Source organism: Oncorhynchus gorbuscha, linkage group LG12 (assembly GCF_021184085.1).
Source record: "Oncorhynchus gorbuscha isolate QuinsamMale2020 ecotype Even-year linkage group LG12, OgorEven_v1.0, whole genome shotgun sequence".
Taxonomy (NCBI): domain Eukaryota; kingdom Metazoa; phylum Chordata; class Actinopteri; order Salmoniformes; family Salmonidae; genus Oncorhynchus; species Oncorhynchus gorbuscha.
Window position 1 is genome coordinate 73221477 of NC_060184.1, and position 17998 is coordinate 73239474.

Here is a 17998-nt window from a genome sequence, read left to right on the forward strand (position 1 = left end):
ACAAACAAGCAAGATTTCTGGCTCTCACAGACCTGTAACATCTTCTTTAAGAGGCTCCTCTGTCCTCCACTCGTTACCTGTATTAATGGCACCTGTTTGAACTTATCAGTATAAAACCTCAGTCACACTCCAAACTCCACTATGGCCAAGACCAAAGAGCTGTCAGAGGACACCAGAAACAAAATTGTACACCTGCACCAGGATGGGAAGACTAAATCTGCAATAGCTAAGCAGCTTGGTTTGAAGAAATCAACTGTGGGAGCAATTTTTAGGAAACGGAAGACATACAAGACCACTGATAATCTCACTCGATCTGGGGCTCCACGCAAGATCTCACCCCGTGAGGTCAAAATGATCACAAGAACGGTGAGCAAAAATCCCAGAACCACACGGGAGGACCTAGTGAAGGACCTGCAGAGAGCTGGGACCAAAGTAACAAAGCCTACCATCAGTAACACACTACGCCGCCAGGGATTCAAATCCTGCAGTGCCAGACGTGTCCCCCTACTTAAGCCAGTACATGTCCAGGCCCGTCTGAAGTTTGCTAGAGAGCATTTGGATGATTCAGAAGAAGATTGGGAGAATGTCATATGGTCAGATGAAACCAAAATATAACTTTTTGGTAAAAACTCAACTTGTCGTGTTTGGAGGACAAAGAATGCTGGTTCATCCTTGGGAGCAATTTCCAAAAGCCTGAAGGTGCCACGTTCTTCTGTACAAACAAGAGTACGCAAGTATAAACACCATGGGATCACGCAGCTGTCATACCGCTCAGGAAGGAAGCACATTCAGTCTCCTAGAGATGAATGCGAATGTGCGAAAAGTGCAAATCAATCCCAGAACAACAGCAAAGGACCTTGTGAAGATGCTGGAGGAAACAGGTACAAAAGTATCTATATCCACAGTAAAATAAGTCTTAAATAAACACAACCTGAAAGGCCGCTCAGCAAGAAAACCCTGCTCTAAAACCGCCATAAAAAAAATACAGATTACGGTTTGCAACTGCACATGGGGACAAAGATCGTACTTTTGGAGAAATGTTCTCTGGTCTGATGAAACAAAAATAGAACTGTTTGACCAGAATGACCATCGTTATGTTTGGAGAAAAAAAAGTGGGCGCTTGCAAGCCGAAGAACACCATCCCAACCGTGAATCACGGGGGTGGCAGCATCATGTTGTGGGGGTGCTTTTCTGCACGAGGGACGAGTGCATTTCACATAAGAAATGGCATCATGAAGAAGGAAAATTATGTGGATATATTGAGCAACATCTCAAGACATCAATCAAGAAGTTAAAGCTTAGTCGCAAATGGGTCTTCCAAATGAACAATGACCCCAAGCATACTTCCAAAGCTATGGAAAAATGGCTTAAGGACAACAAAGTCAAGGTATTGGAGTGGCCATCACAAAGCCCTGACCTCAATCCTATAGAAAATCATTTACATTTAAGTCATTTAGCAGACACTCTTATCCAGAGCGACTTACAAATCTGTTGGCAGAACTGAAAAAGCATGTGTAAGCAAGGAGGCCTACAAACCTGACTCAGTTACACCAGCTCTGTCAGGAGGAATGGGCCAAAATTCACCTAACTTATCGTGGGAAGCTTGTGGAAGGCTACCTGAAACATTTGACCCAAATTAAACTATTTAAAAGGCAATGCTACCAAATACTAATTGAGTTTATGCAAGCTTCTGACCCACTGGAATTGTGATGAAAGAAATAAAAGTTTAAATAAATCACTCTACTATTATTCTGACATTACACATTCTTAAAATAAAAGTGGTGATGATCCTAACTGACATAAGACAGGGAATATAGGATTAAATGTCAGGAATTGTGAAAAACTGAGTGTAAATGTATTTGGCTAAGGTTTATGTACACTTTCGATTTCAACTCGATAAAATGAATGAAAACAAAAATGTGCTTTTTAGTTTTACTTTAAGGCATAAGGTTAGCTGTGTCGTTAAGGTTATGTTTAAAATGTGAGTTTATGGCTGTGGCAGCTAGTGACGACCCTGCAGAGCTGCCTCCGGGACATGAGTCATCCCAATACATGCCAACCTGTGCCCAAAACACATGAAAAATTAAGGAGTACTTGAATGATACTTGATCTATGGAATGTCTAACGAATCAAGCGGTGCACTAGTGGCGTGTCAAGCTATGGCTACATACTAACAGACTGATTTAAAGCGGAAATCCTTAACTGGTGAAACTGCCACGTCCGTTTGGGATATTACAACAAGTTACTGCAAACAACCACCACTGTTATCCCCCCTCTGACATCATCGCAAATGCAGAATATATACATAACGCTTTTTTTAACCCCTCTTCCCCACCTCCATTTATCAACAACACATTTAAAACAATAGCAAAGACAACAAGCGGATTTGATCTTTAAAGAGATCACCTTGCACAACAAAAACTGTGTTCAGAAACATTTGGAGGAAAAAAAGGGAGCTGTTTGTTTACCCTGCACCCCATTCATCACTGGCTGAATCTTCCTCTGTCAACCGTTGGGCTAGGTTCTGCTCAACAACCAGCACTAACCAGTCTACAGAGGCATGGTAAACATCAACCCTCCATGAATACCATAGATTAATTCACACTGGCTGTGCTGTGGAACACTGCAGACTGTTTCATCCTGTGCTCAATTCTATCCACAGAAACCTCTGCTCACACAGGAGTGAATGAGTTGTAAGACCCTATTAGAAGGGTCCTAGCAGTCGCCATCGCCAAGCCATTTCTCAGCCTTGGCGCAACGTTTCGCTGCAACTATCGTTGTCCCATCAGAGGGAGGTAATGAGTTGTGGGGCCTAACAATGGGAGAGTAATAATGTTGAATACAGCCCAATGCTGAGCAGAGCATAAATCTGTTGTGTTTTCTTTAAGAGAGTAAACATTAAAAAAGGAACCACCTTATCTGTAGAAGACAGTCATTCCCAGGGGGGGGGGTTCTCTCCCTGGGAGAATTACCCCTGATAACACAATAAGAGAAAATGCTTATTGAGTGTGTCATGAGGTTGAATGGGTGCTGTTTTTTTAGGGGCTTTCTGTTTGGTGGTGGTGGTGGGGGGGATGAAAAGTGACTGACCTGTGGGCATCCAGGGGTTGGGCGACGGCCTCGCCTTGGTGTTGGCCTGCTCCCAATCAAAGTGGTCATCCTTACCCTGGCTGTAGCCGCATGCCGTGTAGGGCCTCTCAAAGTTACAGTCACCTGAGGAACACAATAAGACAGGATTTACAACCACACATTCAATGAGACTTCGTAAGTAAGAGACAGATGACCGACAGAGAGACAGACGACCGACAGAGAGACAGACGACCGACAGAGAGACAGACGACCGACAGAGAGACAGACGACCGACAGAGAGACAGACGACCGACAGAGAGACAGACGACCGACAGAGAGACAGACGACCGACAGATGACAAAAGAATACAGAATAGCTAAATATAGAAAACGAGTCTTGTAGCTTGTTTGCAGTTACACATAGTACAATAGCATATGGCTGTCCAATGTCATCACAGCCACTACAGGCCAGGCTATCACCTGAACTCTATCACTAGGAGGCTTTGTCAACCCCCCCCATGCTCCTTGTGGTAAAAGGCACTCCTGGCATTAGGACAACCACAAAGACACTGAGAAACACAACAGAATGCCAACTCCTACCACAACTTGACAATAGTCCTTCTTACAATGCTCAGAGCACTGACAGATTCCCCAACTGTCACAACTACTTCTAACTGATATCTATATACCTGGAAGTGGTGAGGGAGGGAGGCCGACTTTTGATTGGATTCAACTTCTTCTCACATCCATATAAAAAGGGTAGAATATAAATCCGCTGCCATGTGCAATTTCCTCAGTGTATTTTCATGTCTCGGCAAGTTCTGAGGTGATTGAACAAAGGCCTGCCTGCCACCGTAATATGGAACAGCTTCCCTTATGCCGGAGTGTTGCTCACATATTGTGTATTCCCCGGCGTGACATTCTGTGAACTGGGCAGAGGATTTTATCACCTATCGTGGAAAGAGTGAATAAATCAACAAAGAAAAGATCACTATTGACGTATTCACAAGAGGAAGTGTGTAAATCTGCCTTTCCATGTACGTACTATTAACTTCTTCGGGATCGGTGTTGCTTCAACAGGACAGTTGAGCTAACGCAGGCTAAAGCGATTAGCATGAGGTTGTCAGTAACAAGAACATTTCCCATAGACATTTCTGATCTTGGCAGAAAGCTTAAACTCTTGTTAACCTGTTACTCCTACCCCCTACTTTTTCAAACATTCTGTTAAAAATCGCGCAACATTTCAGCGCCCTGCTGCTCATGCCAGGAATATAGTATATGCATATGATTAGTATGTGTGGATAGAAAACACACAGACGTTTATAAAACTGGTTAAATCACAGCTGTGACTATAACAGAATGTGTGTTTCATCGAAAAGTGCAGGAAAATCTTTTCACTGAAAATGGAAAAATATATCCATGCGCGACTTGAACCCATTGATAAAGGTGAACCACATTTAATGGGGCTGAGGTTGCAATACCTACAACTTCCACACGTTGTCTAGAGTCTTGTCATTTGCCTACTATTTGTTTCTTGGTCAAACAGACGCAAGGCAGCGCATTTCTTCCGGTCTCCGACCGGATATTTTGGTTGAGATTTACCCTGACATTATTTCCAGATGGACAGCTGAAGAATATACTTCGCCTCGTGATCAATTTGATCGCTTATTAACTAATACCTAAAGTTGCATTACAAAAGTATTTCGAAGTGTTTTGTGAAAGTTTATCGTCGACTTTTTTAATTAAAAATAAAGACGTTACGTTATAAGACGCTATTTTTTTCCGTTTATCACACAGTCTTCATAGATCGATATCTAGGCTATATATGGACCGATTTAATCGAAAAAAAGACCCAATAGTGATTATGGGACATCTAGGAGTGCCAACAAAGAAGATGGTCAAAGGTAATGAATGTTTTATATTTTATTTGTGTGGTTTGTGTTGCGCCGACTATGCTAATTATTTTGTTTACGTCCCCTGCGGGTCTTTTGGGGTGTTACATGCTATCAGATAATAGCTTCTCATGCTTTCGCCGAAAAGCATTTTAAAAATCTGACTTGTTGCCTGGATTCACAACGAGTGTTGCTTTAACTCAATAACCTGCATGTGTATTTTAATGAACGTGAGTTTTAACTAGTACTATTAGCATTTAGCGTAGTGCATTTGCATTTCCAGATGTCTAGATGGGACGCCTGCATGTCAGGTAGGAGCAAGAGGTTAATCTAACTGCACTGTCCAATTTACCGTAGCTATTACAGTGAAATAAAACCATGCTATTGTTTGAGGAGAGTGCTCAATTTTGAACATGACAAGTTATTAATAAACAAATTAGGCACATTTGGGCAGTCTGATACAACATTTTGAACAGAAATGCAATGGTTCATTAGGTCAGTCTAAAACTTTGCACATACACTCCTGCCATCTAGCGGCCAAAATCTAAATTGCAACTGGGATGGAATAATACATTAAGGCCTCTCTTGCATTTCAAAGATGGTACAAAAAAAATACAAAATAATGTTTTTTTTTCTTTGTATCATCTATTACCACATCTGGGTTATATTCTCCTAGTCCTTTACCATTTACACAAACTTCAAAGTGTTTCCTTTCTAATGGTACCAAGAATATGCATATCCTTGCTACAGGCAGTTAGATTTACTTATGTAATTTTAGGCAAAACGTTTTTTTAAAGGGGCGGATCCTTATGCAGTGTTTTTTTGGCTGCACGGGTGAGATTTCTTTCCTTGAAAAGACGGTGGATGAATATATTTAGTGACACTATGTCAAAACTGAATCCAAGATGCATGTTTCCAAGATGGGTGTAATTTAAACCCTTGTTGTATACTGTGCGGATGGGAAAGAACTGTCGTGGCCAACCAGCCAGCGCAACAACACTGACAGAATATTTCTTGGAGCTGCTTCGCTCGGAGTTTGACGGAACTGTCGTGTCTTTGGTATCATTAAACTGAAGATTAATCTTTATCAAATAACTCTTTAATTATTATTACGCGATTAAACTGATTAATCATGTAACTGTAATTAACTAGGAAGTCGGGGCACCAAGGAAAATATTCAGATTATAAAGTTATAATTTACAGATATTTTCATATCTGATCAATAGTCTTCTGATTAATGAATTCTTCTCTACCTCACGTTAGTCTCATTCCAAACGTCGTAAATCTGCACAAACCCAGTTTTCACTATGAGTCATCCATACATCAATTGTCTTAGTAAATAAATTATTTAACTAAGTAATTCACAGAAATGCATAAACAAAGCAGTAGATAGTTACAAGGAAATTTACGGAGTTTCCCTAGTGGGATAAACCGGTAAGGCGGCTTGGTGGACAAAAAGGAAGTGGGGGTCATCTGAGATGAGACACTACAAAGTTGATAATTATAACAATCGAAATGATAATCCTTTGCACATGAACGCTCACTCATTCGGGAATAATTGCAATCAATATAATTATATTTAAGCTCAGTGTGTCGTCGGGATCTCTGTTGAAAAGTTTGTTTCTGTTGGCGAGTTTTTCCGGCCCTCTCTCTCTGTCGTGGTTAGAATGGATAGTTGAGAGTGACATTTATTAATGTCATTACAGAACAGATATTTCGGGGGTTGTCGGACTTCGCGTTCAATGATACCAAACTCCTAGCTAAAGACTAGTAATTAATATCAAGGACTTGTTCATATTCTATCAGTAACGATTGTCTAAGAGTTTAACCACGTTGGATGGTTAAAAGATTCAGCAGTCTGGTCTCAAACCTTGGCCCTCTCGTTATCGAGGTAAGCTGGGCTGCAACCTTCGTCCTCTCGTAATTGAGAGAAACATGGTCTCCTCTCAAACCTTGGCCCTCTTGTTATCGAGGTAAGCTGGTCTGGTGATAGAAAACCTGGGTGGGGGTTTTATTCGGAAGAGCAGATAAGGGCTGTCTCATGAAGTCAGGTCCTGTCTGTGCCCCTGGGGGCGTGCCAATGACTAAGTGAAACGTTTTAGGGAATTGGAGTTTTCTTCATTATCCTCTTGAAGCTAGGGGGCACCATTTTTATTTTTGGAAAAATAACATTCCCAAAGTAAACTGCCTATTTCTCAGGACCAGATGCTATAATATGCATATAATTGACAGCTTAGGATAGAAAACACTCTAAAGTTTCCAAAACTGTAAAAATATTGTCTGTGAGTATAACAGAACTGATATTGCAGGCGAAATCCTAAGAATAATCCAATCAGGAAGTGACTCTTATTTTGAAACCCTTGTCTTTCTATGCATCCCTATTGCCCATTGAAAGGGATATCAACCAGATTCCTTTTTTTCTGTGACTTCCCTAAGGTGTCTACAGCCTTTAGATGTAGTTTCAGGCCTTTATTTTGAAGAATGAGCGTAAACGTCCACATTGCGTAAGTGGTCTGTTGTTGGCTCGGTGTGATTTTTGTGCAACACAGAGAGGTAGCCATTTTTCCCCCCGGTCCTAGTGAAAAGCCAACTGTCCCGGTTGATACATTATCAAATAGATATTTGAAAAACACCTTGAGGATTGATTATAAAAAATGTTTGCCATGTTTCTGTCAATATTACGGATATAATTTGGAATTTTTGTCTGCGTTGTCGTAACCGCTATTTCCGGTGGATTCCTAGGCATAATGCAAACTAACGGAGGTATTTGGATATAAAAAATATCTTTATGGAACAAAACGAACATTTGCTGTCTAACTGAGTCTCGTGAGTGAAAACATCCGAAGCTCAAAAGGTAAACGATTAATTTGATTGCTTTTCTGATTTTCGTGACCAAGCTTCCTGATGCTAAGTGTATATAATACTATCATAGGCTACCGATAACCTTACACAAACGCTTGTATTGCTTTCGCTGTAAAGCATAATTTCAAAATCTGAGACGACAGGGTGATTAACAAAAGGCTAAGCTGTGTTTTGTTATATTTCACTTGTGATTTCATGAATATGAATATTTTCTAGTAATATTTTTTGACTGCTGCGCTACAGTCCAATATCACATTACACAATTTCTAACAGTATCATCCTCACTCATTCATCTTATACAGCAATTAGATGTAAGCCTCACGACTGAGGCTATTATATAAACAGCGTTATGGTAATGCGGCCGTATTGTCTCCCATGAGTTTCACAAAATTGTACCAAACGGACCAGTTCGTAGCTGGATTCTTCACCGATCTTTTATACCTTCTCCAGAACATAAATGTTGTTCGGACCTCAAGTTCTGTGAGTTGGAAGAAATTATGAAAACTCACTCTCTCTCTCTCTATACTGTGGCCATGAGGAGATAATCTCCTCCAGGAATTTATGACCTCTCTGACCACAGCAGTCTGGTTGTAGGAGACCGAGAGAGGGGGATTGTGCTCGCTGTACCCAAAGAGGTCAACGTCATGACAGAACCATGTAGCATTTCCTTATTCTGATGCCATTTCGTATCTACTAGGCTTTCAGAGACCGGGTGAAATAATAAGCTCCCTCTGCTTGGTACTGACAGTTATTGTCATGTCTACTGTACACAACATATCCTAGAGCAGAGGTTCAAAGGTCATATCAGGGACTATCAGAGAGTTGGCAAAGAGGAAACTAGAGGGGATTTCCAACAGGATCACAAGCCTCCATTCCAACAAGGTTGGCATTAAAGTACATATGTAGCACACTGCAAACAGACCACTAGGCCAAAGAACAAGCCATGTGAACGAGTTAGAGTACCATGTCATACCTACATGTAAGTCATGTGAAGTTACTCTGAAAAACATTCAACTGATACATTACAAAAACCAGTCAGTATCCGGTGTGACCATCATCTGCCGTGTGCAGCGCGCGACACAACTCCTTTGCATAGAGTTGACCAGGCGGTTGATTGTGCCATGATGTCCCATTCATTTTCAAAGACTGTGAAAAGTTACTGGACATTGGCGGTAACTGGAACACGCTGTCGTACACGTCGATCCAGAGCATCCCAAACATGCTCAATAGTGACATGTCTGGTGATTATGCAGGCCATGGAAGAACTGGGACATTTTCAGCCTCCAGGAATTGTGTAAAGGATCCTTGTGACATGGGGCCGTGCATTATCATGCTGAAACATGAGGTGATGGCAGCTTATGAAATTGGACAACAAATTGCCATCAATAAAATGCAATCAAGTTTGTTGTCTGTAGCTTATGCCTGCCTATACCATAAGCTCGCCGCCACCATGGGGAACTCTTCTCACAACGTTGACATCAGCAAACCGTTCACCCACATGAAGCAGTCTGCCATCTGCCCGGTATAGTTGAAACTGGGATTCATCCGTTAAGAGCACACTTCTCCAGCGTGTCAGTGGCCATCGAAGTCGAGCATTTGCCCACTGAAGTCGGTAATAATGCAGAACTGCAGTCAGGTCAAAACCTTGGTGAGGATGACGAACACGCAGAAGAGTTTCTCTGAGACGGTTACTGACAGTTTGTGCAGAAATTTGTCAGTTGCGCAAACCCACAGTTTCCTCAGCTGTCCATGTGGCTGGTCTCAGGCTGATCCCGCAGATGAAGAAGCCTGATGTGGAGGTCCTGGGCTGGCGTGGTTACACATGGTCTGTGGTTGTGTGGCCAGTTGGACATGATGCCAAATTGTCTAAAACAATGTTGGAGATGGCTTTTGGCAGATAAATGAACATTCAACTATCTGCCAAAAGCTCTGTTGGACATTCCTGCATTCAGCATGCCAATTGCAAACTCCCTCAAAACTTGAGACATCTGTGTTATTGTGTTGTGTGACAAAACTGCACATTTTAGAGTGGCCTTTTATTGTCCCCAGCACAATGTACACCTGGGTAATGATCATGTGGTTTAATCTGCTTCTTGATATGCCACACCTGTCAATTGGATGGATTATCTTGGCAAAGGAGAAATGTTCACTAACAGGGATGTAAAAACAAATGTATGCTCAACATTTGTGAGAAATAAGCTTTTTGTGCATACGATACATTTCTGGGATCTTTTACACATTCTCATTTACAGCAATGACCTGAGGAATAGTTACAGGAGATGAATGAGCCAATTGGAAGATGGGGATGAGGACCAGATTAGGAATTTAGTCAGTACATCGGGGTTAACTCCCCTACTCTTACGATAAGTGCCATTGGATCTTCACTGACAACAGAGTCAGGACACCCATTTAATGTCCCACCCGAAAGACAGCACCTTACACAGGGCAATGTCCCCAATTACTGCCCTGGGGAATAAATCCTCTTAGTTTTTTGTTTCCTTGCCACGATACTAACAAGTTTTGCGATACTTTTATCATCCCAGCCCTAGAATGAGTATTGTGAAATACATGCCAATACTTTCCAAAGGTATTTCCAAATACATTCCATTTTACCAGACCGCTACTGGTCTTGTAAAACAAATGACTGAACTCTTCCTTCTAAATGTGTAATTGAGATTTGAAATAGTATTTGAACCCAGGATTGATCCACACACAGAAAGCAGCGAGAGAGGTGGAAAAAGCATTCAGCGCCAAAGAGATGTAGGATATTCTATTCACCCCTCAAGAAAAAGTTGGTCTTCCCTTCCTCGTAGATTAACAAACTCTGGTTAGTCCTATTGTTATCATTACTCGGCTGCGAAGGAGCTGTGTTTATTTTTTATCTCACTCCTCCCGTTATCAGCAGACAGAGTTCACCAGTGGGCCTTTTCCCCAGATCACGCCGTTTCGGGCGTTAAGATTACGGTGCCTTGATTACAACAAGGAGAGGGAGTAAACACAACTCTTTCTTTGGCGGCCAGGGTGGTTCAGCTGCATGGCCGGTTTGCCAGTTTAATACAGATGCACTGATATGAGGCGTACAGAGTACACAAAACCAAAGGCAACGTTCTTGTCACTGATTTGGTTTGATAGAGGATCATCTATCCTGCCACAGGTAGGCTGATTGATTTGATAGCCTGTGGCAGGAAAGTACTCTGATTGATCTCAGATTCTTTAATTCTCCTTCCTAAAATACCTTTCCAAGGGTCATTTTGCACTATTGTGTTTTTGAAACCTTTTCTTTTCAACACCGGTCTGCTTCTCAAACTGGTCCTGTAATGCATTTCAAAAAAGCCAAGCTCTCTGGTCTCTCTTCCAACAGCAACTAAAGCCATCTCTCAGATACAGTTGAAGTGGGAAGTTTACATACACCTTAGCCAAATATATTTAAACTCAGTTTTTCACAATTCCTGATATTTAATCCTAGTAAATATTCCCTGTTTTAGGTCAGTTAGGATCACCACTCTATTAGAAGAATGTGAAATGTCAGAATAATAGTAGAGAGAATTATTTATTTCAGCTTTTATTTCTTTCATCACATTCCCAGAGGGTCAGAAGTTTACATACACTCAATTAGTATTTGGTAACATTGCCTTTAAATTGTGTAACTTGGGTCAAGCGTTTCAGGTAGCCTTCCACAAGTTTCCCACATTAAGTTGGGTGAATTGTGGCCCATTCCTCCTGACAGAGCTGGTGTAACCGAGTCAGGTTTGTAGGCCTCCTTGCTCGCACATGCTTTTTCAGTTCTGCCCACAAATGTTCTATAGGATTGAGGTCAGGGCTTTGTGATGGCCACTCCAATACCTTGAATTTGTTGTCATTAGGCCATTTTGCCACAACTTTGGAAATTGGGGTAATTACCCATTTGCGACCAAGCTTCAACTTCCCGACTGATGTCTTGAGATGTTGCTTCAACATATCCACGTAATTTTCCCCCTCATGATGCCATCTATTTTGTGAAGAGCAACAGTCCCTCCTGCAGTAAAACACCCCCACAACATGATGCTGCCACCGTGATGGTATTCTTCGGCTTGCAAGCCCCCCCCAACCCCCACCCCCAAACATAACGATGATCATTATGGCCAAACAGTTCTATTTTTGTGTCATCAGACTTTACTCCAAAAAGTATGATCTTTGTCCCCATGTGCAGTTGCAAACCGTAGTATGGATTTTTTATGGCAGTTTTGGAGCAGTGGCTTCTTCCTTGCTGAGCGGCCTTTCAGGTTATGTCGATATATGACTCAATTTACTGTGGATATAGATACTTTTGTACCTGTTTCCTCCAGCATATTCACAAGGTCCTTTGCTGTTGTTCTGGGATTGATTTGCACTTTTCTCATCAAAGTATGTTCATCTCTAGGAGACCGAACGAGTCTCCTTCCTGAGCGGTATGACGGCTGCATGGTCACATGGTGTTTATACTTGCGTACTATTGTTTGTACAGATGAACGTGGTACCTTCAGGCGTTTGGAAATTTCTCCCAATTATGTACCAGGCTTGTGGAGTTCTACCATTTGTTTTCTGAAGTTTTTGCTGATTTCTTTTGATTTTCCCATGATACCAAGCAAAGAGGTACTGAGTTTGAAGGTAGGCCTTGAAATACATCCACAGGTACACCTCCAATTGACTCAAATTATGTCAATTAGCCTATCACAAGCTTCTAAAGACATGACATCATTTTCTGGAATTTTCCAAGCTGTTTAATGAAGCTAGGGGGGCGATATTTCATTATTGGATAAAAAAAAAAACGTGCCCGGTTTAAGCGCAATATTTTGTCACAAAAAGATGCTCGACTATGCATATAATTGCCAGCTTTGGAAAGAAAACACTGACGTTTTCAAAAGTGCAAAGATATTATCTGTGGGTGCCCCAGAACTGATCTTACAGGCAAAACCAAGATGCAACTTCAAACAGGAAATGAGCAGGATTTTTGAGGCTCTGTTTTCCATTGTCTCCTTATATGGCTGTGAAAGCGCCACGAATTAGCCTGCCCTTTCTATCATTTCTCCAAGTTGTCTGCAGCATTGTGACGTATTTGTAGGCATATCATTGGAAGATTGGCCATAAGAGACTACATTTACCAGGGGTCCGCCCAGGGTCCTTTGTTGAAATTGTTGCGTAATCTCCAAGCTGCTCGCATTCATCCATGTGATTGAGACAGAGAGGAGACTTCCAGGAATGATATATCATGAAGAGATATGTGAAAAACACCTTGAGGATTGATTTTAAACTAAGTTTATCATGTTTCAGTCGATATTATGGAGTTAATGTGGAAGAAAGTTTGGCGTTTGGATGAATTAATTATTTTGTTTTGGTAGCCAAACATGACGCAGAAAACGGACCGATTTCTACTGCACAACTAATCTTTCAGGAAAACTGAACATTTGCTATCTAACTGAGAGTCTCCTCATTGAAAACATCCGAAGTTCTTCAAAGGTAAATTATTTATTGAATGTTTTTGCTGGTTTTTGTGAAAATGTTGCCTGCTAATGCTAACGCTAAATGCTAATGCTAAATGCTAACGCTAAACGCTAAATGCTAGTTTGCTATGGTTGAGAAGTATATTTTGAAAATCTGAGATGACAGTGTTGTTAACAAAAGGCTAAGCTTGAGAGCAAATAGATTAATTTAATTTCATTTGCGATTTTCATGAATAGTTAACGTTGCGTTATGGTAATGAGCTTGAGGCTGTATTCACGATCCCGGATCCGGGATGGCTCGACGCAAGAAGTTAAAGGTACAGTCAACTTAGTGTACGTAAACTTCTGACCCACTGGAATTGATTGTTGGAAAAATGACTTGTTTCATGCAAAGTAGATGTCCTAACCGACTTGCAAAAACTATAGTTTGTTAACAAGACATTTGTGGAGTAGTTGAAAAACGAGTTTTAATGTCTCCAACCTGAGTATGTAAACTTCCAACTTCAACTGTACGAGGGATCCTATAATACAGCATGTGTCCAAGACTCTGCTTTGACAGGGCCTGACAGAGAACAGACCTCCCGGGTGGTGTGTTCTTGGGTCCCTGCTATTTGCTTTGACATCGCAATGGTGTCTTGGGGCATACATTCATTGGTCTCAGACTGTAGGTCTTGGCATTGTACTGCCAATAGCAGCACTACTGAGGCACTGCTGACTTCAATGAACATAGTGGATCTCCTACACAATTGAACTCAAATTAGCCCAATCACCTCCTACTTTGTTTAGTGTAGCCATCCTCAGATTGCACACACACACACAACCAACAGAAGGCAGAGGAATGCACAGACCAACATACACTCACACGCAAAAACACACACACATCCCCTCTGCTCTCCCCCTCAGTGACTCTCCAGAGCCATAAATCTAAACTATGTAGACAGCCAGTTTAAATGATGCCTGGGCAAAGGAGCGAGCAATGCTTTAGTGAGACGTTGGGGTGTACATGAAAGAGTCTGACGGGCCTCAGAGGACAACTGTTTCCCTCAATCCGCCATCCTCCTCGATCGATAAAACGCTTCTTCCCTGTCATCTTTTCGGCCTTTCAAGAAAAAAATAAAACAAGCAAACAGACTAAAGCTACATTAAAGCGGCTACCAGATTTATGTGGTAAATATTTCAGATGATTCGTGTGCGAGGGGCTCCATTGGTCTTTATAGTCAGACGTTGTGCATTTTTAAAACTCCATCCGTCTTTTCACGGCAATGAGCCACCGGCCACAATCAATAATCCTCCTCACGATGGTACCCATTCCGCTGTAACACATTAAAGCTTCGGCTTGAAAGCGCTTTTATTGTTGGACCGGCTACCACTTCAGTAGTTATTCTTGAACACGGGATATGTGCTGCACTTTGCTCTTTTTCATACTTCTGGAAATTTGGTGTGCATTTGTGTCTGACTAAAACTGCAACTTTTGTTGCTGATCCTGCATTTCAAAGTAGTTCCATATATACAAAAATAGAAAAGCTGCCTAAACAAGCTAAAGCAAATTGTCATGTCCATCACACAGAAAAACAACAAAATGGCCGTCCTTGATGAGGAGTCATACCGATAAACTGAAAGCCCACCTGTTCAATTCAACAGTGCAAGACCTGAGCAGATGTGGTTTGCAACCATCCCTATCCTAGCAAATCAAATGTATTTATAAAGCCCTTTTTACATCAGCAAATGTCACTAGTGCTATAAAGTGCTATACAGAAAGCCAACCTAAATCCCCAAATAGCAAGCAATGCAGAAGCAAACAGCAGCTCCTGTTCTAACCCTAACAGGTTCATATATAACAGGTCATTTGACATAAAATTGTAGAAATAATACCACCCTCCAATCCCAGCTGGGCAATTACATGGCCTCTAACATCACAGTCCTCTCTGGTTAGGGGAAACCCCAGAGAGTGCATTTGGGCTTGGTGGGCCCTGGTGGCGTGTTCCTGTCTTTATGAGCGTCTTGTCTACCCCTCAGCCCCAAGAGAACACCAGGCACAAAAGCAATCTCAGGCAATTTAAAACCTGATGCCTGCTATCTCACTCTCCCCGGCTGCACCACCGATGTGAGCCTGGGCATTGAGAACCCTGCTACTAAGCCCGTTTGGGATGGATGGGCCCATACCAGCCCAGGCCTCATTTTCCTTGTTGTTTATCAAGAGGGACCCAGCCAGGTGTCGAGGAGCCTTCTTAGCTGTCAGAATTTAGCATGGGAGGCCTTTAGAAAGGCTTTTAAAAGGCTGTCAATCTTCATGTCATCATCAGTGGCAGAGAGCTATTCTCTTGCCTTCTCCCTCGTGCATTCTAGAGGAAAAAAAGGAGGAGGCAGGGAGATTTCCCTGGTTAATGGCCTCCATTTGGGAGATGCTTATCAGGCCGTGTATTGCCCCAGCTTGCTCCGGCTCCAGATAGCAGCCTTTGCACCACACGTTTTCCCTTAACACCTTGCAATTATGTGCTCTGGCATGGAATCAGAGCGTTACAAATGGTATACGGGCCCGAGGCACTGAACTGCACTGGGCCCTGCGGTACAGTCAGGCTGTGAGCCAAGGTCCCAATATATTGCAGAGGCTCCGTTGAAAGAGAGAAAATCACAGATCAACAACAGGTCTTTGTAGGGAAGGGGGGGGGTGAGGGAATGAAGGAAAGGAGGACAAGGTAAAGGTCGAGGGAAGGGAAGGAAAGAGGGGTGAGGGGGAAAGGGCGAAGGAAGGAAAGAGGGGTGAGGTAAAGGGCGAGGGAAGGGCGAGGAAGGAAAGAAAAGGAGGGCGAGGGAGGGAGGGAGGGAAAGAGGCAAGGAAAGGAAAGGGGGAGGGAGGAAGGAAAGGACGAGGGAGGAAGGAAAGGGGGAGGAAGGACGAGGGAGGAAGGACGAGGGAGGAAGGACGAGGGAGGAAGGACGAGGGAGGAAGGACGAGGGAGGAAGGACGAGGGCGAGGGAGGGGAAGGAGGGCAAGGCAGGGGAAAAAAGCGAGGGTGGGGAACTAGAGTGAGGGAAGGAAAAGGAGATTGTGGGACGCTAAGGGGGGGCGAGGGAGGGAGTGGGGCAAGGAAAGGGGAAAAAAGCGAGGGAGGGGCAGGAAAGGAGGGCGAGGGAGGGGCAGGAAAGGAGTGGGCGAAGGGAGGGGCAGGAAAGGAGGGGCGAGGGAGGGGCAGGAAAGGAGGGCGAGGGAGGGGCAGGAAAGGAGGGCGAGGGAGGGGCAGGAAAGGAGGGCGAGGGAGGGGCAGGAAAGGAGGGCGAGGGAGGGGAAGGAAAGGAGGGCGAGGGAGGGGAAGGAAAGGAGGGCGAGCAAGGGAAGCAGGTCACTTGCTGCCATCTACATTCTACATTACCTACATCAGCAGAGAGCTGAGAACAGCCAGACCGATAGGCCCTCACCGTGTTGGGCTTCAACTCAAGTAAAACAGACAGCCTCCAGGTCTGGGAGATTAGGATAATCCAAAAATAATTTGGGAAAACAACAAAGGAGCGGGATCCCAGGGGGATAAAGGAATTGCCAAGCTCGAGTCAAAGTCATTCCACCAGCCACACAGTTACACATGCCACACAGGACCGTACCATTTTCTTTCTCAGCCTAAATTACTCTTTAATACATTAGATGAGAAGACCATTCTCTTCATTACAGTTTGAGGGAGAACATTTCTGTCGGTTGCATCAGCCACTTGAAATGTGTGTTCATTAGAGTTCATTGTAATGGTTGTGAATTGATGGCGTTATGGCACTCTTCAGTCACTTTCAATGACATCAGTTGACTGGCTATTTTGAAAGGGTGTTATTAACTTTAACATAACATATCTGACATGGTTCAGTCTAGAGGTCAACTGATTATGATTTTTCAACGCCGGTGCCGATTATTGGAGGACCAAAAAATGCCGATACCGATTAATCGGCCGATTAATTTGATTTTATTTGTAATAATGACAATTACAACAATACTGAATGAACACTTATTTTAGCTTAATATAATACATCAATAATACATCAATAAAATCCATGAATAATGAAAAATTTTAAATTTGGTTTAAATAATGCAAAAACAGTGTTCAAGAAGAAAGTAAAAGTGCAATATGTGCCATGTAAAAAAGCTAACGTTTCAGTTCCTTGCTCAGAACATGAGAACATATGAAAGCTGGTGGTTCCTTTTAACATGAATCTTCAATATTCCCAGGTAAGAAGTTTTAGGTTGTAGTTATCATAGGAATTATAGGACTATTTCTCTCTATACCATTTGTATTTCATTAACCTTTGACTATTGGATGTTCTTATAGGCACTTTAGTATTGCCAGTGTAAAAGTATAGCTTCCGTCCCTCTCCTCGCTCCTCCCTGGGCTCGAACCAGGAACACAACGACAACAGCCACCCTCGAAGCAGCGTTACCCATGCAGAGCAAGGGAAACAACCACTCCAAGGCTCAGAGCGAGTGACATTTGAAACGCTATTAGCGCGCACTAACTAGCTAGCCATTTCACTTTGGTTACACCAGCCTCATCTAGGAAGTTGATAGGCTTGAAGTCATAAACAGCGCAAGGCTTGGCGCACAACGAAGAGCTGCTGGCAAAACGCGCGAAAGGGCTGATTGAATGAATGTTTACGCGCCTGCTTCTGCCTACCACTGCTCAGTCAGATACTTGTATGCTTAGTCATAGTATACTATATCAAGTAATATCATCAACCGTGT

The 17998-nt window shown here is 42.7% G+C and overlaps 1 protein-coding gene across 12 annotated transcripts in view; it reads right to left on the reverse strand.

The window, feature by feature from the left end:
- The window catches only part of LOC123991376 (receptor-type tyrosine-protein phosphatase mu-like), a 335771-nt gene that overhangs the window by 260459 nt on the left and 57314 nt on the right, over window positions 1–17998 (reverse strand). For all 12 annotated transcript variants that reach the window (XM_046292910.1, XM_046292905.1, XM_046292908.1 and 9 more), the window contains exon 2: window positions 3091–3213. In XM_046292910.1, the coding sequence (XP_046148866.1) occupies window positions 3091–3213 (123 nt within the window). The remainder of the gene's footprint in view (window positions 1–3090; window positions 3214–17998) is intronic.